The 25,433-nt window shown below is 36.5% G+C and overlaps 5 protein-coding genes across 5 annotated transcripts; 3 read left to right on the plus strand and 2 right to left on the minus strand.

Moving 5' to 3' along the window:
• Window positions 308–2,007, plus strand: LOC18784984 (putative septum site-determining protein minD homolog, chloroplastic). The gene has a single exon (XM_007218281.2). The coding sequence runs from the start codon at window positions 683–685 to the stop codon at window positions 1,652–1,654; it is 972 nt and encodes a 323-aa protein (XP_007218343.1). The 5' UTR covers window positions 308–682; the 3' UTR covers window positions 1,655–2,007.
• LOC18784939 (UDP-N-acetylmuramate--L-alanine ligase) lies at window positions 1,632–6,825 on the minus strand. Its single transcript, XM_020556879.1, has 14 exons — window positions 6,487–6,825; window positions 5,879–6,084; window positions 5,570–5,640; window positions 5,120–5,208; window positions 4,857–4,907; window positions 4,373–4,545; window positions 3,823–4,015; window positions 3,605–3,679; window positions 3,084–3,334; window positions 2,908–2,977; window positions 2,738–2,833; window positions 2,545–2,623; window positions 2,015–2,449; window positions 1,632–1,738 (listed from the first exon to the last, which is right to left on the minus strand). The coding sequence occupies exons 1-13, from the start codon at window positions 6,787–6,789 to the stop codon at window positions 2,382–2,384; spliced, it is 1,725 nt and encodes a 574-aa protein (XP_020412468.1). The 5' UTR covers window positions 6,790–6,825; the 3' UTR covers window positions 1,632–1,738; window positions 2,015–2,381.
• On the minus strand, window positions 14,448–16,853 carry LOC18787302 (beta-carotene hydroxylase 2, chloroplastic). The gene is made up of 7 exons (XM_007218653.2): window positions 16,294–16,853; window positions 16,138–16,197; window positions 15,947–16,018; window positions 15,617–15,751; window positions 15,331–15,456; window positions 14,966–15,022; window positions 14,448–14,851 (listed from the first exon to the last, which is right to left on the minus strand). Exons 1-7 carry the CDS (start codon window positions 16,696–16,698, stop codon window positions 14,774–14,776), a joined length of 933 nt encoding a protein of 310 aa, XP_007218715.1. The 5' UTR covers window positions 16,699–16,853; the 3' UTR covers window positions 14,448–14,773.
• On the plus strand, window positions 18,196–20,572 carry LOC18785277 (probable polygalacturonase). Its single transcript, XM_020557458.1, has 6 exons — window positions 18,196–18,222; window positions 18,416–18,742; window positions 19,128–19,248; window positions 19,337–19,511; window positions 19,710–19,780; window positions 19,869–20,572. The coding sequence occupies exons 1-6, from the start codon at window positions 18,196–18,198 to the stop codon at window positions 20,570–20,572; spliced, it is 1,425 nt and encodes a 474-aa protein (XP_020413047.1).
• On the plus strand, window positions 22,645–25,387 carry LOC109947519 (probable polygalacturonase). The gene is made up of 6 exons (XM_020557913.1): window positions 22,645–22,840; window positions 23,105–23,431; window positions 23,865–23,985; window positions 24,084–24,258; window positions 24,406–24,476; window positions 24,563–25,387. Exons 1-6 carry the CDS (start codon window positions 22,832–22,834, stop codon window positions 25,264–25,266), a joined length of 1,407 nt encoding a protein of 468 aa, XP_020413502.1. The 5' UTR covers window positions 22,645–22,831; the 3' UTR covers window positions 25,267–25,387.

Consider the following 25,433-nt stretch of genomic DNA (forward strand, 5'->3'; position numbering starts at 1 on the left):
CCATATTAGGCCTGTTCCTACACAAGACCTTTCCAGGAGCGTTCATGGCTAGGCCCTTTTTCATTTTTTGTTGTTTTTAAGCCTTTGGCCCAACTACTCCAAAGAAAACGGAAAATATATTATCTCTCAATTTACCTGATGGTAGATTAAATTAATCTAATCTACTAAAGGATCAGGCCAGAACTTAAGTACAAGAAGACGGACTCACTACCATGACCGCCTCTGTCTACATTTGTCTTCTTCCGCTTTTTTATGAGTCTATGATGAAGAAAAAATAAAATTTTACTTATTATTAGTCTCGAAATTTTAACATACTCCAAGTAGTGATAGGTTCAAATTTTCATGGTGTAACAAACCAATATGTGTGATTTTCTCCTTTTCCTAACTTTGGCATGCACAAAAAATTAAAAAAATTAAAAGATTAAAATTGATTGATTTTGCAAATTTTGAGTTTGAATCGCTAAATCTGGCAAATTAATTCGTCCATTAAATAAGAAAAAAAGAAACAAATCATCTCTTATCTTAGACTAAACAGTTGCCCTTCTCTTTCACAACTCAACTTCTCTTTACTCTCTCAACAATAGTCTCCTCCTCCACCAAAAGGACACGCTCATCTTTTTCTTCTTCAACTTCCATTTGTTTTGATGATCTCCCCTTAACCAAAGTGGCCATAGAAGGCACAATGCTCTCTCTTCAACTCGCCACCGTCATCAATCCCACGCCCTCCTTCCTCACCAACACAAACCCCTTTAAACCCAAAACCCTAAAACCCAACCCGTCTTCCCCATTCACTGTTCGCTCCGTCCTCCAATACAATAGGAAGCCCCAATTGTCCGGCGATACCCCCCGCGTCGTCGTCATCACCTCCGGTAAAGGCGGTGTCGGCAAGACCACCACCACCGCCAATGTCGGCCTCTCCCTCGCCCGCCTCGGCTTCTCTGTCGTCGCCATCGACGCCGACGTCGGCCTCCGCAACCTCGACCTCCTCCTCGGCCTCGAGAACCGCGTCAACTACACCGTCGTCGAGGTGCTCAACGGCGATTGCAGGCTCGACCAGGCTCTCGTCAGAGACAAGCGCTGGTCCAACTTCGAGCTGCTCTGCATCTCCAAGCCCAGGTCGAAATTGCCGATGGGGTTCGGCGGCAAAGCCTTGGTTTGGGTCGTCGACGCCTTGAAAGCCAGGCAGGAGGGCTGCCCGGACTTCATTCTCATCGACTGCCCGGCAGGCATCGATGCCGGGTTCATCACAGCAATTACGCCGGCCAATGAGGCCGTGCTCGTGACCACGCCGGACATCACGAGCTTGAGAGACGCTGACAGAGTCATTGGGTTGCTGGAGTGTGACGGAATTAGGGATATCAAGATGATGGTGAACCGGGTTCGGACCGATATGATCAAAGGTGAGGATATGATGTCGGTGCTGGATGTGCAGGAGATGTTGGGCTTGGCATTGTTGGGGATGATACCGGAGGATACGGAGGTAATCAGAAGCACCAACAGAGGGTATCCTCTGGTTTTGAATAGGCCGCCCACATTGGCTGGACTGGCTTTCGAGCAGGCAGCATGGAGGCTTGTTGAGCAGGACAGCATGAAGGCTGTCATGGTTGAGGAAGAGCCAAAGAAGAAGCGCGGCTTTTTCTCCTTTTTTGGCTAGGAGTTCTACCCTTTTTTATTCTCTGAATTGATATTGCTCCAAATTTATGAGCTTTATCATGTATGGAGGTTGCATATGTTTCATCTGCAGATGATTGATCAAGATTAGAGGAAAGTAAGAAGCTGTGTACAGGGTGGGTGAGTGAAGTTTCAATTCTATGATTGTGTTGTGTTTCTCTCTTATTGGTAGCTAGCTAGATTTTAGAATTCTAGTTTGTTTTTTGTTTTGGTTTTTAGAGAATGCAAGTAACTGTAACTCTTTGATGAGATCATCTGAGCTGCTGCTTCTTGGTTACCTTTCTAGGTTCATTCTTTTTTGCAATTATTTGCTACTGGATTGAGAAACAAGGAGAATTCGTACCTGTTTCTTGCATTTTGTGGGTTGAAAAGTTCATGCCTGATGTCAACAGTTTCATTTGAAGGCTTAACTTTCTTGCTATCCCAGTCACTTTCATGAATTGGCCTCTCCCCATCAACACGAAGTTCTGATGATGTATTTCATCTGCCAGAAACATTGGAGAATACGTTTTGACTAGATGGTGCTCTCTTTCAGCCAAGATGAAAGCTTTTACTTCCTCCAAAAACCATCTCAATAACAACTCTCTTTTCACGTGGTATCCATCTAACCAAATTCACGGCACGCAAATGACTTGGTTACCAACGGGGTTTACTGAAACATCAAACCCCTGAATTGAACGAAGCCATCGAAAAGCAGCTGCTGGAGCAAGCTAAGAATTTACTTGTAGTCTTCTTCGCAATTCATTGAGCAACTTTGGGCCCACCGTAGTTATATTACCTGAATAAATCAAATAATTATGGACTCATAAGTTCTATTTCAAAATTTGCCCCTTCTTTTATGGACCATGATGATGAGGCATAAAGATTCAGTACCCGCTCCAAGTGTTAAAACAACAATATTCCGATGAGGTTTCTCGGATATTTGAAATGCCAACTTATCTACCACATCATCCTGTAACCATTTAGAGCATTAATGGGGTTTCATTTGATCCCGATATGTAATATTTCAGCTTTTAAATTCATATTTTCCATGCTCTTTCCAGAGAAACTTAAAATTCAGTATTACCAGAGAGGGGATGTATTCAGATGGCGGGCCAATTATAGTAGCAGCTAACTCCCTTCCACCAACATTCTGCTCATCTATTTCTCTAGCAGCATAAACCTGATATCAGACATCAACCCAGTCAACCCTTTGGTTGTCAGATTATGCAAAGACTTTGTGCCAAGACATCTTACCTCTGTAACTACAACTTGATCTGCATCACAGAGGGCATTCGCAAAGTCATCCTTCAGTGCTGCTAAACGACTGCAAAATAATCATCAAACAGTCTCACATAATTATATGGATCATGCTAATGATGCTAGAAAATGTGCTAAAAGAAACTCTCAATTGTTCTCATGTTGATGAATACCTGTAAGTATGAGGCTGGAATACCACCAAAAGAGACTTGTTAGGGAACCTCTGGCGTGCAGCTTGAATAACAGCACTAACTTCCGTTGGATGATGAGCATAATCATCATATATATGGCATCCGTATATGGTGCCAATCATCTCAAAACGCCTTTTTATGCCTATAAAATTGTTGAAGTGCAAGCTCACGCAATTAATTGTATTGTTGATTGGACTTTGGTCACTGAATAATGTTACAACGGTGGCAATAACCTGCATAATACAGCATGATTACAAGAGACATTAAGTTACAGGACTTCAATAGTACAATCTTACTAATTGGTGAAAAGAAAAATGTCACTTATACAATGAGAATCAACCTAACCTAATTTTTGTTATATGTTTGTTCACCAAAAAACGAAAATCCACCCTTTAAAATGTTGAAATGCCAGGCTTACAATTAGAAAGATATTATGGTTATAATATAACTCACAAAAAGGAATGTGATGAGAAACACTACACTCGGTATGGTATGCTACTCACTGCTAATGAATTAAGGACGTTATGAACTCCTGGAATCTGTAGACTGATGTCTACCACAGAGCACCCTTGATGACACTACAGGGGAGAGAGAAAGAGTGATTAACCAGGGAAGAGAATATGCACTTGAGTTTCATACATCATCATTTTTCCAGAAGAAACAAAATAACGTAAAGAACAGAGGAGCATCCCGGACATGAAAAGAAACCATCTTTACATACCAGTGTATAATCACAACCACCCTTTAAGTTTGGCCTAATTGATGATGCATGCCAATCATTAAAACTTGTGGTTCCATAAGTTGTTATGGTGTAGCTGTCAGAACATTTCTCCAATGGCCTTGACCTTAGACCACTCCAATTATGCGATCCAATTGGTTGCTTTCCATCAGTGAGCAAGGAATATGCACCTTCACTATTGAAAACGGATTTTTTTTAATGAAAATATACACACACAAAATTAAAATTACATATGCAGCTTATATGGGGAGGCAAAATACATTAGACAACAATATTCAATAACCAATACATGCAAGCACTACCAATAGACTAAACCACACTCATACAGAGTCTTAAGTCTAATTGCATATGAAATGAGAGTTGAGCAACTACCGGCCAAACAAGTAAATCTAGAGCAGCTCAGATATATGATGCATGACTTAGGCAAATGTTGCTCTTCTAGAATGCCTACCACTTGAACTTATCTGCTGCACCAAAATGCAATATGCTGCACCAAAATGCAATATGCTGCCAAAATAGTAGAGCAATGTACCTATCCCCACATAAAATGAGATGTCCGCCCACCCTGATTCGACTCAGGAATTTTCTGAAAGTAGCTTTAACTGCCTCCTCGTTTTGAAATATATCAACATGCTCCCAATCCAAATTTGTTACAATAGCTATATAAGGTGATAGTCCTAGGAAGCAACCATCATATTCATCAGCCTATTACAAACACAAATTTTGTGTGTAAGCTACAATCTTTATGAACCTAGAATTGATGGTTGCTTACAGAAAGGAGAGAATAAGTATTAAATAGTAAAAACTTAACCAAATATCATTTATTTCTACCGATAAGTGATTGTTATTCATTGTTATATGAATGGGATTTAAATATTAGATATCTTCAGTCATTTGTACATCATACTATTACCATTTACCACCTTATTCCTTAATAAGTATACATGTAATCCTTGCATGGTTTTCAAAGCTCATGCAACTCATCAAAAACTCAACCCCGTCATGAAAATGTATACCTCCAGGACAAAATTCCAACCATCACCGAAGATAATGTTTCCTCCTGAGAACTGCAAAAGAAAGTTGTAATCATTTTCAACATCTAATGATAGAAAGTCAATTTGAGCTACTCATCGTAAGACTTTATTACAGATTCTAGTTCAAAAGAAAGGAGAAAACTATGGTTTAAACATGGCGAATGGACCATACAAGAAAGAGATGTATTACTATTGCATCAGAAACGTTCATCTTTTCACCAAAGCTACATAGAGAAAAATGATACCTGTGGCACATGTGCTCCAACTACTGCTGTAAGATTATCACCCATGCCGTCTAGAACATAAGCAAGCATACTTGCAGTTGTACTCTTTCCTATAAGTATTAATCATTAACATTAATAGCATTAAGAAAAAGAAGGCAAGCTAATAGTATCTTAGATTTGACCACGATTGGATCACTATTATAACTATTATAGTATATCAGTTTTAAAATTTGATACTAGGCATGCAAACTTAGTATTTTTTGGAAGATCACAAGCAAGCATATAACCCTATCACATTTCACTATATGTTTTTTTTATAAATAGGAATCACATTTCACTTTACTGAAGCAAAAGGAAAGGGAAACCACCCAACTTATTTACATTTTTTACTAGTTTAAAAAATAACAAATTAATATAGATAGATCAGAAAAGACATTCCATAAACCCTTAAACTTGTAGACAAATTCTTACCATGGCTACCACTTACGGCAATGAGATTGTAGCCCTGTGTCAGCTTTCCTAACCAATGGTCTCGCTTGTACCTGTAAAAGAAAGGGGTTATGATATGAAATTAAGAAGAACAACTAACATAAACGTAGCATTACTTGGATAGGCAAACACTAAACTGTTAAAGTGGCATACGTGATAAACAACATGGCATCCATGGTTATCGTTTAAAATAGGAACGGATACAAACAGTTTCTATGCCTCATAAATCACAAGCCAAAAGAAGTTCAGAACGTAGTACATCAAATGCCAATTTGAACAGGAAGTACTCACACGGGAACTCCAGCAGACTTTGCACACAAAATCTCCACATTGTGTTGGGGAATAGCACTAGAAACAACAATCGCGTCAGGTAATCTTGAGGCAGCGTTCCTTTGCATATTTTCCACCGAATGACCAATATGCAAAAGTGCCCCTGCTTCCTGTAGCCCATCCATGAAGCTACTCCATTCAATATCTGAGCCACTGACCTCATAACCCTACAGGCGAAAAAAAATACAATTCAAGAAACCTAGAAATAGTCCAGTTTTCAATTGTATATTACACTCATTAACATTAACAATTAAGAGCCAAGCCAGATGACATTCTAATACTTGAAATCTGCCGAGAAAATAAAAAACCGAAAGAAACAAAGATTTCAAATTCTATACGAGTTTGAGCAAATAAGATAGTTTCCTTAACCTTCCACCATGCTTTCACTTTGTTAAGTTACTAAAGGAAGCTCTATTTGACAATCCTAAATTTCAATTTTCCTTCACTTACCACTTGTTTACTCAACAACAAAGCAAGACTTCTATAAGGGTTGTTGTTTTCTTTCATTTTCTATCATTTAACACCATTTTCTCAGAAAGCAAACATATAGGGCTGCAATCAAGCTTCACCTGTTTGAGTGCGAACATGGCCAGCGCAGACAACCCACAACCTCCAATACCCACAAAGTGAATCCAACCCTTGTCATTTCTCGAACTATCCAATACTCGATCTCTCTCCTGCGTGACCGTCGTTGCGATTGAGATGCTACCACTGTTGTTTTTACTCAAGGCTTGCACGGATTTAACACTGCGATTGGTTTTGCCCTGGACGGAGATCTTCCGTAGAAATATCTGAAAGGGAATCTTCTGTTTCTCCATAAGATTGGCGGGAAAATTGAGGGTTTTGGACGTCGATAATGCCGGGAATTTCATTGTGTGATACAGTGATTTTCCCGTGAAAGTGGCGGCTTTGAAGTTGGATCGTGGATTCTCAAAGATATGGATACGGGTATTTTAACTGTAAAAACAGGGACGAAGAGATTAGGCCCAATATATTGCCGCCATTTATTCAAGGAAGAAAGCGGTCCAATACTCCTTTACCAATAAACCTAAGCAGGCCCAATACTTTTTCAACATTCCCCAGACCTTTTTTTAAGAAATATTTAGTCATATACTCATTCTTAAAAAAAAAAAATTAGTCATATATTCATTCTTAGCATTAAAACTATAAATAAACTCTACACTATTTAATTTCTATAAACAAACCTAAAACAAAACTCAAAAAATAAAAGCTGGCCCTATGAAACTTAATTTTGATTATTAAATTACTTTGATGCCCTATTGAGTGTTTTGGGCTTTTCTATGAAGTTTTGGGGTTGGGTTTGTTTTAAGAAATCAATGGCAGTTTTGTAATTTAAAATATGTTAATAGCTTTTTTGTTATGTTGTAAATAGGTTTTTGGTGTGTTTCTTCATATAGAGTTTTTTTATAATTTGGGCTCCTATATTAGGTATAATAGTGAATCTCCCTTTTTTTTAATGTTCATTCTTAGGTTATTTTTTCCCTAAAATTAGGAATGAAGGGTTTTTCAAACGCATGCGACAATGTGCTATAGAATTCGAATATGAGATATTTATTACTAAAAAATTTATTGAGCTATTAAGATTTACTAGTTTGTAGAGTTGAAATAGCAAATTAATATCTATAAATTATAAACTAATGCAACTAGGAGGTCCTTTTTCTTATTATTATTATTATTATTTAAATAGTCTATCTGGGCGGAAATACTTATTTTGACACGTCGGTGCCTAATCGCCGGGGTCCTTTCTCTCTCTTTTTTTTTTAAAGTATAGCCGTGTGGCTATACTCGGTTTTAAAAAATTTTAAAAAAAAATAGTATAGTCGAATGGCTATACTTACTTGGACATGAGAGCACCTAATCGCAAGGTAGGTCCTCTTTTTTTAATATAAATAGTACAGTCGGACGGTTATACTCGGTTTTTTTATTTTTTTTAAAAAATAGTATAGCCGTTCGGCTATACTTATTTTAACACGTAGGCCTAACCACTGGGGTCCTCTCCATATTTAATAAATAGTATAGCCGCGACTATACTTTGTTTTCTTTTCTTTTTTTTCTTTTTTTTTATAAAAATAGTATAGTCGATCCACTATACTCTTTATATATACTGGGATCCTTTTTTTCTTTTAAATTTTTTTCCACGATTTTCTTTTATCGATAAGAGTAGTTTAGAGCATTATCCATTATTATTAGGCAATTACCCGAATCTCTATTGTCCCCTTTTTATTTTTTTACTTTTCCAGAGTTATTACCCGTATAAAGAATTTACCACTTTCATGTTTAATACATGTATTTTTTATAAAATTTTCAATAATACACACAAAATTCACGTATTATACACATAATTTTCATATATTACTGAATAAAAATAATATATATTTAAAAAATTAAATATATTATGTTAAAGTATTATATAGTGACCGAACTGTTTAGTTGTAACTTGCCAAAATTGTTAATGATTACTAAACAATTTACTATGCAACAAAGTTTTACTAGTTTGTAGAGTTGAAATAGAAAATTAATATTTATAAAGTATAAACTAATGCAACTAGGAGGTCCTTTTTTCTTATCTTTTTTTATTATTAAATAGTCTAGTCGGGCGGCGATACTTATTTTGACACATGGGCGCCTAATCGATGGGGTTCTCTCTTTTTCTTTTTTTTCTTTTTTAAGTATAGCCGTGTAGATATACTCGATTTTTTTATATATATTTTTTAAAATAGTATAGCCGAACGACTATACTTACTTGGACACGTGGGCGCCCAATCGCAGGCAAGTCCTCTTTTTTAATATAAATAGTATTGTTGGGTGTTATACTCTATTTTTTAATTTTTTTTTTTTAAAATAGAATAGTCGTGCGCCTATGCTTATTTTGACACGTGGTACCACTGGAGTCCTTTTTTTTTTTTTTTTATAAATAGTATAGCCGAGCTGCTATACGCATTTTTATTTTTATTTTTGGTATAAATAGTATAACCGCACGGCGATACTCTGTTTTTCTTTTCTTTTTTTTATTTTTTTTCCTTTAAAAAATTATGTATAGTTGATCCTCTATACTCTTTATACATATACTATGATCCTTTTTTTATTTTAAATATTTTTCAACGATTTTCGTTTATCGATAGGAGTAGTTTAGAGCATTATCCATTACTATTAGGCCATTACCAGAGTCTCTACTGTCTCCTTTTTATTTTTTACTTTTTCGGAGTTATTACCCATATAAAGAATTTACCACTTTCATGTTTAATACACGTATGTTTTACAAAGTTTTCAATAATACACACAAAATTCACGTATTATGCACATAATTTTCACATATAATTGAATACAAATAATATATATTTAAATATTTAAATATAGTATATTAAAAAATTATATAGTGACCAAACTTTTCAGTTGTAACTTGCCAAAATTGTTAATGATTACTAAACAATTTATTATGCAACTAAGTTTTAGTAGTTTGTGTTGTGAATCTTAGACAACCTGAAAAATAGAGATTATAAAGATTAGTCTAAACGCAAATTATACTCGCAAGTGCACAAGGTCAATCGTCATATAGTATGACAAATACAAGGTTATTCCCACGAGGATTGAGTTCAACTTCCAATTAGTCTAACCTAATTTACTTCACAAAATACTTTAACTAAAATTATATAAACAAGAAATTAAACAAGTAGCATACTCATGTAAACACAAAAAGGTTTTTGAAAGAATGATTTAATTACCAACGAAATTAAAAGACAAAACAAGTAGAAAGTCACGAAATACAAGAATGAGAAATTCACATTGATAGAAGCACTAGGACAATGAATTCACCACTAGTAATCTGATCTAACCTCTTATTCACCTATCTACTAACTAATCATTTGATGTCGCTGCTTAGTTTTCCTTTTTCATGAATTACCTATGGTATTACTATTTAGGCTAACTCGTATATTCCTACATGCAATTCGCCTATGGTATATAGGTCAGAGATCGACACATAGAAACTCATTAAAATCAGTGAAAACCTCCAACAAGCATGTAAACCCAAGGAGTATGGTATTTACTCTAGACGAATTACAAATCCTAATCACAAGAAGCAAGCCTCAAATTAAGTATGGTATTTACTATAATTTGCATCCGATTAACTCAATTAAAAGTCTAGATGGTGATCAAGCATCAAGATAACCAACCAAGTTATTAAGCACAGCGATTAAGAATCCAACATCAAACGACAATCAATAGATAGGTAAAATAAGAAAACTAGATTATCATACTAGGACTACATCATGCCCTAGCAAAAGAAAATTAGTTACACATTATCACAGAATTCGACATAAACAAAAACATAAGGAAGAAACAATAAAACTTAGCCAATTGATGTACTCTTCTGGCGTCTCCAATGTTTTATAGTCTTTGCGTGTGTCCCTTAAAGGAGTTGTTTCTCATGCTTAAATAAAACATCACACGTCTGTTCCTACCCTAGCTGGGCTTTTATAGCATCCCAAAAATAAAGAAAAACCTAATTAAAACATAATTCCAAAGTGGGTAAGTAATTGACTCATCTTCCTACTTGGATTGGGATAACACTTCAGTTACTTTGCAAGCACGTTTGGGGTCGTTCCTCCTCCAAGAAAATTCTGGAAAAATATGTAAATTGTAGATCTTTGTCTTGTATTTCCAGCCATATATCGCACGCCTTGAGAAAAATCAGAAGGTCTTCAAATAGTCATTCTTCCACAGCAGCACAGTTTTGACGAGATTGCAACTTATATTGACTTAACTTCAAAGACTGCTCTCATTGGCTGCTTCGACAATCATCTTCAAGATCTTAGCTTTCATCTCCAACTGGTCTTGTACTAAAACTCCACCAAAAAGTCGTATTTCTGTTGAAAACCAATTACTTGCTCCATAAAGCTAAAAATTGAGAAAATAAAGTAATAAGTCCTCTTTAAATCAAATTCTCCTACAAAAACTAAGTATAAAAAGTACATAATGTGTAAATTTATGGACTTATCAGTTTGTAGAGTTGAAATAGAAAATTAATATATATATATAAAGCAAAAGACAGAGAATGGTAAACCATTCAAAATATCAGAAAATGCCATTGGTTAATGCAAACATTGATAATTGAAATTATTAATTAAATGAGGATAATATGGTACATTCACACTTTTCATATTAAAAATAAAATAAAAGTAAAAGCAAAATCAGATAATGGATCCTATTTTTATGGAACACAACTACTCATTATATTTTTTAATTCTAAAATAAATTTAATTTTTTTTTAAAAGCCTATCGCAGACGCGAAAGCACGTGCGAAGAGGCTAGTATCTATAAAGTATGAACTAACACAAATAGGAGGTCCTTTTTTTTTAATTTTTTATTATTAAATAGTCTAGCCGTGCGGTGATACTTATTTTGACATGTGGGGCCCTAATCGGTGGGGTCCTTTTTTTTATTTAAAAATAATAATTATAAACAGAATAGCCGTCTTGCTATACTCGATTTTTTGTTTTATTTCAAAAAATTGTATAGCCGCAAGGCTATACTTACTTGGACACGTGGCACCTAATTGCAAGGCAGGTCTTTTTTTATATTTATAATATAAATAGTATAGCCGGCCGGCTATACTCAGTTTTTTTATTTTTTTTATTTTAAATAGTATATCCGTTGGGCTGTACTCATCCTGACACGCTGGGGTCCTAATATATAGTATAGCCGAACGGCTATACGCTTTTGTAATTTTATTATAGCCGCGCGGCTATACTCTGATTTTCTGATTTTTTTTTATAAAAAAAATAGTATAATTGATCCGCTATACTCTTTATATATATATATATATTGGGATCCCATTTTTTTATTATTTATAAATTTGTTTCCCCAATTTTCGTTTATCGATAAGAGTAGTTTAGAGCATTATCCATTACTATTAGGCAATTACCCGAGTCTCTATTGTCCACTTTTAATTTTTAAATTTTTCAGAGTTATTACTCGTATAAAGAATTTACCACTTTCATGTTTAATACACGTATTTTTTTACAATACTTTCAACAATACACACAAAATTCACGTATTATACACAAAATTTTCAAATATTACTGAATAAAAATAATATATATTTTAAAATTTAAATATATTATTTTAAAATATTAGTTAATTTAATTTTTTTAACGTGCTAGACCTCGTTAACAATATTTATTATTAATTTAGTATTACTTTTCTTTCCAACGTGAAAATGATATTAGAAATTCGAATTTTATTTTTTTTCTTTTTCTTTCTTCATACAACTCTATCACTATAAAAATTGAAGAGGATACACCACGGGAAGTGGGCACCTAATAACTTTCGTCTCCAAATGCACCCAACTGATGACAATGGACACAAACGAAACGCCAATTTAAATAAACAACACTAACTTCGTCAAAAAAAGAACGATAAAATGAATAATTCAATTTGCCACCTCCCCAATGGTTTTTAAGTTTTGACCACACGTGGCTTGCGGAGAATGCAAGAACCTTTTCAGGAAATCATAACTGACGGAAATGGGAGACCAGCTGACCAACATGGGGCCCCAATTCCAAAAAGGCCCCACCTTTCCCCACACGAATTGCTTGTCTATTTGTTTGGTTAAACCGTGGCCCACCGGTCCGTGGTGCAATTCCACCGACTCTGCCTACATATGAAGCCACCTGGCCTTTCCGACCTAATCTCTAGTCTCTAATCTCTTTCGGCTTGGCCTCAGAACAGAAGACCCAGTAGAAATAAATTACAAATTTAATGATATATTACCATTACTTAGCTCAGTTTGATCAATTTGGATTATCCATTTTCAACCCGAATCAATAACATATTGAACTGAAATTGAGTTTACTTCAACTAATTTTTTTTAAAAAAAGAATCATACAGGGCAAAACCGAATTGAATGAATTGAATTGGGACAACTAAATCAATACGTTTCTTTCAACGACAAATAGTTTCTCCCTCAATTGAAGGTCAGCTCAGCTATCCCAACAATACAATTATTCAATTTATTGGAGTCTTACATCATCATTGTCATGCCCTTTCTTATTTTAATTTTATTTTTCCTTTATTGTTGGGATTAACGTCGATATCAAAATCAAGATAACATACTTATTTATAAAAGGCAGGGTGATGCCGGAAGCAATATTAGAATATGCTCAATAGACCAAAGTTATTTAATTTCTCGAGCGTTAAATAAGTTAGGTGATTTTGGACTTGTTCAAATAGAAAGTAGGCCTCTTTTGTATTGATGACTAAACAAACATAGAAAGTAAAAGTCTCAATCGAAAAATATTTGACTCTTAATTGAGAACTTACAGTGTTCAAATATGTAACGAATTAATTTTACAAATATGTCAAATTGTGATTGATATATGTAAAGTAAAACGGGTCATTATCCATTAGCGCCCAAGCAATGCTGGTCTTAATCAATTGAAAATTGGAATGAGTATATGAATTGTAAAAGTTAAGTGCATGAACCACTAAGGTTGCGTTTTTAACATTGGAATGGAAGAGTGGATTAGATTGGGAAATTGGCATGACCAAACACAAGGGAGAAAATGGGCGGTACGCGGGGTAGGTTGATGATGAGGGTGAGGGAGGGAACAGCAGTGCCATGAATCCATTATATGGTTGAGTGAGTCAGCACCACGAAGCTTGTTTCGGGTTTACCTCCTCTGCACTTGTATCATCACTACACATGGCTTCACACTATTGGATATTTATCTCTGACTATCTACTTTATTTCAACTCATAAACTTTTGCATAATTCAATCACAAACATGTTCATTTGAAATGACGACCTTGACCAGACAAACTATTATTAGCATTAAGATTAGTATACTATACACGTAACTTTCAACGCTTAAACTCAATCAAACTTTCAACATGTACAATTCTGTTATAGTTTTTCTCCATGTTCGAAACTTTCAACATGTGGATGCATTTCAAATTAAAACATTGTGAGGTACTTTCAAATTTTGCCCTTCCCACCCCCTTTCATACTAGGTCAACTGCTAAGCATGATTACGTTAGTGAAAGTTATATCATTGGACGTCAATGGGTTCCCACCACAGTGGTGGTGGCATCGTTACTCTTCCCCATATGGCATCCCAGTTTGAACCCTAGAGTCGAACTCTAATGTTAAACAAAAAAAACAAAAGTTATACCATTGGACCATGGATGTGATAATTTATGGGTTTAACTTCATCTGTTTGACTCAATGGGATAAAAAAGAAAAAGAAATGCTAGCACCATTAGATAGCCAATTGGTGATGCCCATTGTGGAAAGATTCTTGGAAATGAGTAGTTTTGTTGTCTACTTGATGTTTATAGGGAGTAAAATCACGTTGCTGATTGTCTAGTTGATATGAGGCGCAAATTGTCTTTAGGATAGTTTTGGTTTCTATCTTGTATGATAATAGATTAAGCCGGATTTTTCTCTGAAATGTTCTTTGTTAGTTTTTCTTGTTTTATAGGTTACTCCCCGTCTTCTAACAACAACAAAAAAGTATTGTACTATGACAAAAAGTTGCCCACACTTCATGGTATACATGGGAGGACGGAATACAAATTCCCCCGTACATAAAAATACATACATACATACCCTTCTTCTTCATTGCAATGCAAACACTCGAGCAGCCCAGCTGCCTAAAACCCTAGCACAGCATTTTGGTTCAGTTCAGTTTAGTTTCTCACTTGCTCTGTTTTCCACCGTGTAAAAACAAAAATGATCACAAAACCATTTAATTTATCTCTATCACTTTTCTACACTGAAATTTCCGATACAAAGGGGAAGTGGAAAATGAGGTTCCATCAACTACTTAATCTAAGTCATGATCCCTTGTACGCTTTGATTCTCCTTTCGATCTCCTTTTCCAACTCTTCGAGGCCTCCCACTTCTTCAAGTTCCTGCACCAGATCAAACACAAAATATAATACCAATTTAGCTCCTGATTAACAATACTATTTTGACGACCGAGACAAACTTTTGTTTGAGTAAACACTAAAGAATTGCAGACCAACCTTGGGACCCAGAAACAGCCCATATGGCACACCCTCGAATTTCTCTGAGTGGTGGAGCTGAAGCCAAAACATCCAAATCAAACAAAATCTTGACAGTTAGATTCAGTTTAAGAGAAATTCATAATTAAATGGCTCGACCACAATAAAATCTTGACAGTCAGATTCAGTTTAAGAGAAATTCATAATTAAATGGCTCGACCACAATATACAAATAGAACCCATGTTCTTACCTAAACTTGCTTTATGAAAGAATTATGTAAGTAAATTAATGTAAAGAACTATTAATGTATAGACTTATAGTTTGTATGTGTGCTGTTGTGTGTGTGGTGATCATTTCATGTTGTACGAGCGCTGTGATATTTTACCTGATGAGCAGCAGCAACCTTTCTCAAATAGGGCACGTTGGCTATGGGACCCACTGGGAATCTTTTATGAACTAAACCATCGTGGACAAACATATACGCCATGCCGAACACTGTAATTCCAAGACCCTGTTCAAAGTCAATTTGTCAATAACAGAAAATTCTAAGGCCCTTTTGTTAAAGAGGATTAATTTATAATCCCCATCAATTAATTACGATTAAAGTCGTTAATAAAGCAATAAACACGGTTTCGTATTCGTAGTAGAGAGAAAGAGAGAGAGAGACTTACAGCACCAAAACATAGGCCAGGAACAAGGCCTTTGTGGAAGAAACCATAATTGAGGAGGGCTATAGCTGGAACAGCGTTAATTACAGCAAACACATCGTTAAGCTCGAATGGACCTTCTCTGGGTCGGTGGTGAGACTGCAATTATAGTTCATATCAAATATCAAACACTGATTGGTTGGTTGCTAAGAACGGAAAAACAATATAAAAACTCAAGCTTGTCATGTTTCTTTCATTGCTGGTTTCCCAGTGAACGAAAAAAAACAAAATTCCAAACTCAAAATTTTGTTGGCATCAAAGAGATAACAAAAAGTAGCAAAATTCGAAGCAAACCTCGTGCATATGCCATAAAGAAGCGTGCCAGAGAGCTTTATGAGCCCATCTTGCCCAAAACTCCATTCCCACCTAAAATATACATATATAAAATCCAATCGATTTAGCAGTTTTCAGTGTAAAGAAAAAAACTTCAAAATCAATTTAATTTAATTAAGTTTCCCCAATTGAGAAGCAGTCAGTGAACTTACAGCAGCACCAACAGATAGAGCAAATGTACCCAACATTTCAGACAAAGGCACATTCCCACCCTACACAGAAAACAAAATCACCCAATTCAAAAACTCAACCAGAGAATATAAAGTTCGTAACTTTTGTGGTTTAGGGAGCAGAGAGAAATTGGTTACCTCCATTTGCCAGTAAAATCTGTAATAAACAGCCATGACAGCCATGGAAGTAATACCAAAGCTGGACATCACAGCAGCAACAAGATAAGTGAACCTCTCCGATTTCTTTCTGGACAACTTCTCAGCCACACGTACGGACGGAATTACAATTGGGATCTGAGATTGAGCAGCCTCTTGGGCTTTTTCTGTGCAATTCTCGAGATGGGTACTCTGCTTTTGGTCCTCCATGACGACATAGACAGTGAAACAGAGCTTCCTTCGAGCCCTATAATGAAGTGCTGATTTTTGGTGGCGAAGATTCGAAGGTGGGAAGAAGATAGTTGGGTTGGGTTTTGCGAGGAGGTATGAGGATTGGATGAGGCGGATGGGGTTGGGGGTTGTGGCGGCGAAGTGCCCAGCCGCCATGGAAGAACTTCAGAGAGAGAGAGAGAGAGAGATTGAATTGAGGGTGGGTTGAATTGAAGTGAACAGAAACCACAACTTTCTGTCTACAAACTTGAGAGAGTTTATGAGAAGAAAACCATCGCTTAAAATACTCGTATGGCCAACTCAAAAAATAAATATAAAAAGATGCCTGGTTTGTGGACTAAATTACTACAACGCCATTCACGTGGCCAAAGTTACCGAGTGATTAGCGAAACATAATAATTTGAAAAGGGATGGCGTTTTTGGTAAATTAGTGAAACAAGAAGGGTGGGATTGGGAAAGTGGAGGGTGATAAACGACACTTGTCAGGCAGGGACGAGAGAATTGTGAGGCGGATGGGCCGCCGAGGATCGCGAAGGAGGACGACAGCGAATCACAAGGCAGGGCAACGACTGTTGGTACAACAGCGCGTTGGCTTTTGGCGTTACCTTACCAGTTTATCGGCTGTCATACAAAGCCACGTGGCTGTTTATGCATTCACTCACTCGCTTGACTTGATACCTTTTTGGGATGTTACTCGATTGGTCTTCTCTTCGTCCTCTTTCTTCTTCTCGCCACAGTGATTGGCTCACGAGTGTTACCGTATGACACGCGGCAAGCTCGTAGTCGTCTAGACCGACACCTGGAGAATCCGTGGGTCATTCCGGTTTGAACCGGATGTCGTTGTTGTGGACTTGCTAATAATGGAAGCCAACCATCTTTTTCAATAGTTTCCAACGTACGACCATCCTTTTACACAGCCCAAATCGTGACCAACGAATGGAGCCCAAATAGCTAAATATGAATTTTGCTTGTGGGCCAGGGTTGCCGCATGCTTCCTTGTTAAACAAGGCATCAATTACATAACAACCCAAACTAGTGGAGCCCAAAAGGCCCCAAATAACACATTCATAAACATGTCCGTTTGGAATCTCAGTAACAAAGGCAATTCTTTAGGTTATAATGAGGAGTTATTTACGCTAACATTTCATGAGGTTTTCGTGTTTTCATATAACCCATTCAGATGCTAGAAATTACACGAGCACAACCCAAAGCTTTTGCCATGTTTTGATGTTCCTAACTAATTTGCGGGGCAGCCATATCTATCGATATCTCTATATAATAAAAAATCTTTACTTTTTTGCTTTCTTCCTAACTTGCACGTCCGGATCATTTTAATGTGGTGGAGGATCGAGATGGGCAGAGTGCATAAGTCAACGAAGTATTTGATTGTCCACTTAAGCACAAATTATAATCCATCACCAAATATATACAGATTTTTCCTTAATCCAATAGGATTGTATTATTAAATATATTTAGGATTTATTTCCAATTGTAACTCATGGTTTTGTACATCTTTATATATCCCTCCATGTAGGCTAATCATTCCATTCAGATACCCTTCCAAGAATACGAAAACCAATTAATTGGTGCACCTCTATATAAATTCTCTAATCTCTGCACAGTTTTGTACGACAATTCCTTCACTTCCAGACCATGGACGGAAAATCCAAGATGTCCAATGTACGTTCATTTTCCACCCCTATATCTCACTGTTATTTTGTCTAACAAATTACATTCAAGTTTGATGTGTATCATATAAGTTTTGACAATGCATGGTTCCTCTATATCTGGTTTTTTTTTTTTCTTCTCATGAATGTGGCATGGAAAATAACAATATGTGTTCGTTTTTGATGTTCTTCTTCTCTAATTACAGGTTTCTGGTGCAATCTTTTTTATACTGGGATTGTTTTTCCTAAGAGCCGCAGAATGTAGAACACCAGCGAATGGGGGCACGGTCAAGTACTCTGCCCTTAGCTGTCGAAAGCACAGTGCTCTTTTGACTGATTTTGGAGCCGTTGGCGATGGCAAAACGTCCAACACGAAGGCCTTCAAGGCGGCCATTCATCATCTAAGCCAGAATGCATCCGAAGGCGGAGCACAGCTTATTGTGCCACCGGGGAAGTGGCTCACCGGGAGCTTCAACCTTACCAGCCATTTCACCCTTTTCCTCCACAAGGATGCTGTTATTCTTGCAACTCAGGTTTAAATCTTTTGCCTTTTTTGGTCGAAATGTTTCCTTAATTTCTTGAATATTAGACTTAATTACCTTTGGTGCGACCGTTCTTTAAGTTTTTTGTACATATATTTAAGCTTAATTGATTGTAATTACCATTCTACCATAGAATTCGCTTATTTGGTGACAAACATCTCCGACCTAGTAATTTCAGTTCAAAAAAAGAACTCCGACCGACCTAGTAATGTACAAAAACACAGGAAAAGCAGCAACTTTCTTACTTTGTTGTATGCATGCAGGAAGTCAACTCGTTGACTTTAATCTCTCTATCAGCCAAATCTTTTTCATGTAAAATTATCAATTGGTCATCACCTTTATCATTAATAACCATTTTGCATGACCAAATTTACAGGATGAGTCAGAGTGGCCTCTTGTTCCAGCCTTGCCTTCATATGGAAGAGGCAGAGATGCTCCTGGTGGAAGGTTTAGCAGTTTCATTTTTGGAACAAACCTCACCGATGTAGTAATTACAGGTAACATATCAGACTTAATTATTTTAATTTTACTGTGATTTTGGGTCAATTATGTAAATGACTAAATTGGAGCACTATTGTGTTTCAGGTAACAACGGCACCATCGATGGGCAAGGTGCTTCTTGGTGGAAAAAATTCAAAGCAGGTCAATTGAATGAAACACGACCCTACATGATTGAGATCATGTACTCTAATCAAATTCAAATTTCAAATATTACTTTGGTCAATTCTCCTTCCTGGTTTGTCCATCCCACATACAGTAGGTAGGTTTGACCATTTTTCTATTATGACCGATTTTCTATCCTAGTTAAGGCTCGTTTGGAAATGCTTTCATAAGAAGCACTTTGGTTTACAAGGGTTTTTAATAATAATAATAATAATAATAATAATAATAATAATAATAAAAGAAAGCACTGCATGAAACTGTTCTGATATGTATATATTCTGGTTTTAATTTGCAGCAATATAACAATCCATGGGCTCACTATCCTTGCACCAATTGACTCTCCTAACACAGATGGCATAAACCCAGGTTGGTTAATTTGTTTCCACTTTGTTCTGGCTCCTTGGTCATATTTGAACATAGTTAATATGTATACCTATTTGTGCTCCATTTTCAGATTCATGCTCGCAAACAAGAATTGAAGACTGCTTCATAGTCTCTGGGGATGATTGCATTGCGGTAAAGAGTGGATGGGACCAATACGGGATCAAAGTCGGGATCCCAACGGAGCACCTTGTGATTAGAAGACTTACGTGCATTTCACCTGACAGTGCTACCATTGCTCTAGGCAGTGAGATGTCTGGTGGAATTCGCGACGTTCGAGCTGAGGACATCACAGCCCTTAGCACTCAATCTAGTGTGAGGATCAAAACTGCCCAAGGAAGAGGAGGTTATGTCAAAGACATATTTGTGAGAAGAATGACCCTCAAGACTATGAAGTACGTTTTCTGGATGACTGGCTCTTATGGGTCTCACCCGGACCCTGGCTTTGATCCTAAGGCATTGCCTTTGATCCAGAACATCAACTACAAACAGGTTGAGGCTGAGAATGTTACTTACTCTGCAAGGCTGGAGGGAATTCCTAATGATCATTTCAAGGGAATTTGCATTTCCAATGTGACTATCACACTGACTGAGAAGCCCAAGAAATTACAATGGAACTGTACCGATATTGCGGGAGTTACAAGCAATGTGACTCCAAAGGCATGTGATTTGTTGCCGGAGAGTAAAGAAGTCGTCGACTGTCCTTTCCCGGAAGACAGGTTGGCGATTGAAGATGTTAAGTTAGTGACATGTTCTACCAGTCTCCCCTTCTTCTGAGAGTCATGTATTATATGAGAATTTTGATGCTCAAATGAAAGGCAGCATCTTATATATGTTTCAAATAGATTGGAGTCTGAATGACAATAAAATTAAAGTAGTTTTCCAAGTTTTCCTTCTTTTTTCTATAGACTATCCATTTGCAAACTAATGTATATCACAATGCAAAATAAAAAATCCCACTGGACGTATGCCCTGCCCAGCCTTACAACGGAGCTGGCTCTTTTTATGGCTTCAAAAATGGAATGGCCTCCGCAGGCAGAGCTGCTCAATGGCACCATCTCTGAACTGTTTCTTTATTGGATGTAGCTTGATCTCATAAAGCTTCGGCCATAGTTTTCCGGTCACTGCCAAAACATATGGGTTAATACATATAGAACAAGAGAATACCACAACCCCAACAAAAATTACACATATCATCAGATGTAGCACCTAGACAGAAACACAATTCTTAGACGCTCCCAATACTTACAATTGGATGCACATTGAGTTCGATTCATAACCCAGTTCGTGAATTATTTCAATCAATTCTATACCAAAAGAGGATAACCATTCTTCCTAATGCTGGTAATCATTTCAGGGTTTCCATCAATTTTTCATGAGCACTGGGTAGAGCACAATCAAAATTATATGATTGCATAGAAAGCCAACTGTTGGAGCTTACCAAAGATACGTTTTTTGTCACTATCCCATGCAATGCCGTTTAGAACATCAATACTCTGTCTAAGATATTAAAATTTATAGGATAAGTAAATTTTTAGTTTGAGATGTATGATTTCAGGAAGAAAGAAACTGTGCACATGTGGAATGTCTTCAAGAATTTTCATACAGATCAACTACTCCCCCTAATTGATTATATTTCCAATTTGGGTTTTTTGTAGCAATGATCCCTCAATTAGGTGTTGTGTTGCACCCTACCGTTAGAGAATTGAGTGACCTCTGTAACTATTTTTGGAGTTGAGTGACCAAAATGTAACTCTGAGTATAGTTGAGGGACCATTGCTTCAAATAACCCTTATATATATATTTTGTTATTTCGTTTTTATAAATATTTGGAATGAATTTCCAAGTTTACTCATGGATTTAACGGAAAAATAGACAAACTTAACGAAAGGGACTAGTAATGCAACACCATACATAATTGGGGGACCTTTGCAGCTATTTTTAGAGTTGAGTGACCAAAATGTAACTACGGGTATAGTTTAGGGACTATTGCTACAAAAACCCTTTCAATTTTGAGGGTATCCCATTACGGTTTTTAAGATGAAACCCATATAATTTTTTATTTCTTATGTGTTAGTAAACGTTGAGAAGTCAGAAATTGGAATTATTTCAATACTCATGTATTAGTAAACACATGATAAGTAGGAATTGAAATCAATCCAATACCCTTTCCTGATCAGTAAATATATCATAAAATCAGGTTGACCAAGTAAATATGTCATAAAATCAGGTTACCCTTTCCTATTCAAATTTCTTGATCTAAGTTCTCCAATTCATGTCTTTTCCTATTCATGATAAATAAACGTCAAGTAGAGGGAAAAAAAAAGAAAAGGAAATATGTAATTATCTTAATTATTAAAAACTTTTATGCAATAGTGCTCGTGTGTATTAATATTATCGCTTTATTTTCCAAAGAGAGAAAAATGGTTTCTTTAGACATAACATGGATAAGACACACGGGGGAGGGTATGCCAAAAGCAAAAACTTTCTATTATTCAACAGGCAATGCAAATGGTGAAGGAATTAGGTTTAGGTTAGGTAACCGTTCTCAATATGTCTCATCATCTCCCAAAGAAAGATGAAGAGACAAGCCAACAAATGCAACAAAGACCCGTACGTTGATTATTGATACATAATCCACATGTAGTAGATGCAGCCCATATACACTTTCCTTACACGTCAGATTTTACTTTACTTAAATTTAGGTATTTACTGTTTGGTTTGGGATTATGTGTTGACACGAGTTGTATATTCCTTAACCAATTAGGAATTATTATTTATTTTCTTTTTATTTTAATCCTATTGTGTGTATGATTTATTTCCTATTGTAACTCATGATTTTCTACATCCTTATATATTCTTCCATGTCGGAGAAGAATAACATACAGAAAATCACCTCGTAGTCTTATTGTCTGACATTACGCATAAGTTTCAAAAGGTCACTTTAATTACGTTACTTCACTTCCCTGAAAACCACAGTTTTTGTTTTTGTACAACAATTCCTTCACTTCCCGACCAATTGACGGAAAATCCAAGATGTCCAATGTACGTTTCTTTTCCACCCCTATATCTCGCTGTTATTTTGTCTAACAAATTACATTCAATTTTCTTATTTTTGTTGGCTTGTTTTTTTCTGGGTTGAATATGATCATGGCAATAGATGCTTGGGGGGTTTTGATGCGTCTCATATAATTTTTTACAGTGCATGGTTTCCTCTATATATAATATATCTCTGGGTTTTTCTCATGAATATGACATGGAAAATAACAATATGTGTTCTTTTTTGTTCTTCTTCTTCTCTAATCACAGCTTTCTGGAGCAATCTTTTTTATACTGGGATTGTTTTTCCTAAGAGCCGCAGAATGTAGAACACCAGCGAATTGGGGCACCGTCAAGTACTCTGCCCTTAGCTGTCGAAAGCACAGTGCTCTTTTAACTGATTTTGGAGCCGTTGGCGATGGCAAAACGTCCAACACAAAGGCCTTCAAGGCGGCCATTCATCATCTAAGCCAGAGTGCATCCGACGGCGGAGCACAGCTTATCGTGCCACCGGGGAAGTGGCTCACCGGGAGCTTCAACCTCACCAGCCATTTCACTCTTTTCCTCCACAAGGATGCTGTTATTCTTGCAACTCAGGTTTAATTCTCTTGCCTTTTTTGGTGTAATATATTTCCCTAATTTCTTGAATATTTTAGACTTAATTGATTGTAATTACCGTTATACCATAGAATTAGCTCAATTGAATGTTATTTTTGAATCAGGTTTAATTTATTTCCTTTTTTGGTGCGATTTCGCTTTAAAAAAATTTGTGGACATATAGGCTTAATTGATTGTAATTACCATTCTTCTACCATAGAATTAGCTAGACAAACATCCCCGACCTAGTAATTTACAAACATAGGAAAAGCAGTACTTTCTTACTATGTTTTGTATGCACGCAGGAAGTCAACTTGTTGACTTTAATTTCTCTTTTTCACTTTTTGTGAAAAGCTTTTGCTCCTATTAGCCAAAAAATTTTCACCACCTTTACCATTAAATTATTGAACATTCTGAATGACCAAATTTACAGGATGAGTCAGAGTGGCCTCTTGTTTCAGTCCTGCCTTCATATGGGAGAGGCAGAGATGCCGCTGGTGGAAGGTTTAGCAGTCTCATTTTTGGAACAAACCTCACTGATGTCATAATTACCGGTAATTAATCTCAAATCAGATTTGATTATTTTTATTTTACTGTGATTTTGGGTTAATTATGTTAATGACTAAATTGGTATCGGACCACTATTGTTTAGGTAACAATGGAACCATCGATGGGCAAGGTGCTTCTTGGTGGAAAAAGTTCAAAGCAGGTCAATTGAATGAAACTCGACCCTACATGATTGAGATCATGTACTCTAATCAAATCCAAATATCAAATCTTACTTTGGTCAATTCTCCTTCTTGGTTTGTCCATCCCATATACAGCAGGTATGTTTGATCATTTTTCTATCCTAGTTAGGGCTCGTTTGGAACTGCTTTTATGAGAAGCACATTGGTTTATAAGTGTTTTTTTTTTTAAAAAAGCACTAGCAAGAAACTGATCTGATATGTATATATTCTGGTTTTAATTTGCAGCAATATAACAATCCAAGGGCTCACTATCCTTGCACCAATTAACTCTCCTAACACAGATGGCATAGACCCAGGTTGGTTAATTTGCTTCCACTTTGTTATGTCTCCTTGGTCATATTTGAACATAGTTAATATGTACCTATTTTTGCTCCATTTTCAGATTCATGCTCACAAACTAGAATTGAAGACTGCTTCATAGTCTCTGGGGATGACTGCATTGCAGTAAAAAGTGGATGGGACCAATACGGGATCAAAGTTGGGATCCCAACAGAGCACCTTGTGATCAGAAGACTTACCTGCATTTCACCTGACAGTGCTACCATTGCTCTAGGCAGTGAGATGTCCGGTGGAATTCGCGATGTTCGAGCTGAGGACATCACAGCCCTTAGCACTCAATCCAGTGTGAGGATAAAAACTGCCCAAGGAAGAGGAGGTTATGTGAAAGACATATTTGTGAGAAGAATGACCCTCAAGACTATGAAGTATGTTTTCTGGATGACTGGCTCTTATGGGTCTCACCCGGACCCTGGCTTTGATCCTAAGGCATTGCCTTTGATCCAGAACATCAACTACAAACAAATTGAGGCTGAGAATGTTACTTACTCTGCAAGGCTGGAGGGAATTCCTAATGATCATTTCAAGGGAATTTGCATTTCTAATGTGACTATCACACTGACTGAGAAGCCCAAGAAATTACAATGGAACTGTACCGATATTGCGGGAGTTACAAGCAACGTGACTCCAAAGGCATGCGATTTGTTGCCGGAGAAGAAAGAAGTCATCGATTGTCCTTTCCCAGAAGATAGATTGGCGATTGAAGATGTTAAGTTGGTGACATGTTCTGCCAGTCTCCCTTTCTTCTAAGAGTCATGTATTATATGGGAATTTTGATGCTCAAATGTGGTAGCATCCTATGTTTCAAACATTAGGAGTCTGAATGACCATAAAATTAAAGTAGTTTTCCAAGATTTCCTTCTTTTTTCTATATACCATCCAATTTGTTCAGCAATAATCAATTGATAATGAAAATC

The sequence above is a fragment of the Prunus persica genome, chromosome G2, assembly GCF_000346465.2.
Source record: "Prunus persica cultivar Lovell chromosome G2, Prunus_persica_NCBIv2, whole genome shotgun sequence".
NCBI lineage: Eukaryota > Viridiplantae > Streptophyta > Magnoliopsida > Rosales > Rosaceae > Prunus > Prunus persica.

What these genes read in the sequence shown, in the direction of transcription:
- LOC18784984 (XM_007218281.2), top strand. Translation starts at nt 683, where the DNA reads ATGCTCTCTCTTCAACTCGCCACCGTCATCAATCCCACGCCCTCCTTC.
- LOC18784939 (XM_020556879.1), bottom strand. Translation starts at nt 6,789, where the DNA reads ATGAAATTCCCGGCATTATCGACGTCCAAAACCCTCAATTTTCCCGCC. An exon ending in TGCCGTAAGTGGTAGCCATG is followed by an intron (nt 5,209 to 5,569) that starts GTAAGAATTTGT and finishes TAATACTTATAG; the next exon opens with GAAAGAGTACAACTGCAAGT. An exon ending in TGTTTTAACACTTGGAGCGG is followed by an intron (nt 2,450 to 2,544) that starts GTACTGAATCTT and finishes TGATTTATTCAG; the next exon opens with GTAATATAACTACGGTGGGC.
- LOC18787302 (XM_007218653.2), bottom strand. Translation starts at nt 16,698, where the DNA reads ATGGCGGCTGGGCACTTCGCCGCCACAACCCCCAACCCCATCCGCCTC. An exon ending in CTCTATCTGTTGGTGCTGCT is followed by an intron (nt 16,019 to 16,137) that starts GTAAGTTCACTG and finishes TGTATATTTTAG; the next exon opens with GTGGGAATGGAGTTTTGGGC. An exon ending in AGGTTGCTGCTGCTCATCAG is followed by an intron (nt 15,023 to 15,330) that starts GTAAAATATCAC and finishes TTTTGGCTTCAG; the next exon opens with CTCCACCACTCAGAGAAATT.
- LOC18785277 (XM_020557458.1), top strand. Translation starts at nt 18,196, where the DNA reads ATGGACGGAAAATCCAAGATGTCCAAT. An exon ending in CACCGATGTAGTAATTACAG is followed by an intron (nt 19,249 to 19,336) that starts GTAACATATCAG and finishes ATTGTGTTTCAG; the next exon opens with GTAACAACGGCACCATCGAT. An exon ending in CACAGATGGCATAAACCCAG is followed by an intron (nt 19,781 to 19,868) that starts GTTGGTTAATTT and finishes CTCCATTTTCAG; the next exon opens with ATTCATGCTCGCAAACAAGA.
- LOC109947519 (XM_020557913.1), top strand. An exon ending in CTGTTATTCTTGCAACTCAG is followed by an intron (nt 23,432 to 23,864) that starts GTTTAATTCTCT and finishes CCAAATTTACAG; the next exon opens with GATGAGTCAGAGTGGCCTCT. An exon ending in GTCCATCCCATATACAGCAG is followed by an intron (nt 24,259 to 24,405) that starts GTATGTTTGATC and finishes TTTAATTTGCAG; the next exon opens with CAATATAACAATCCAAGGGC.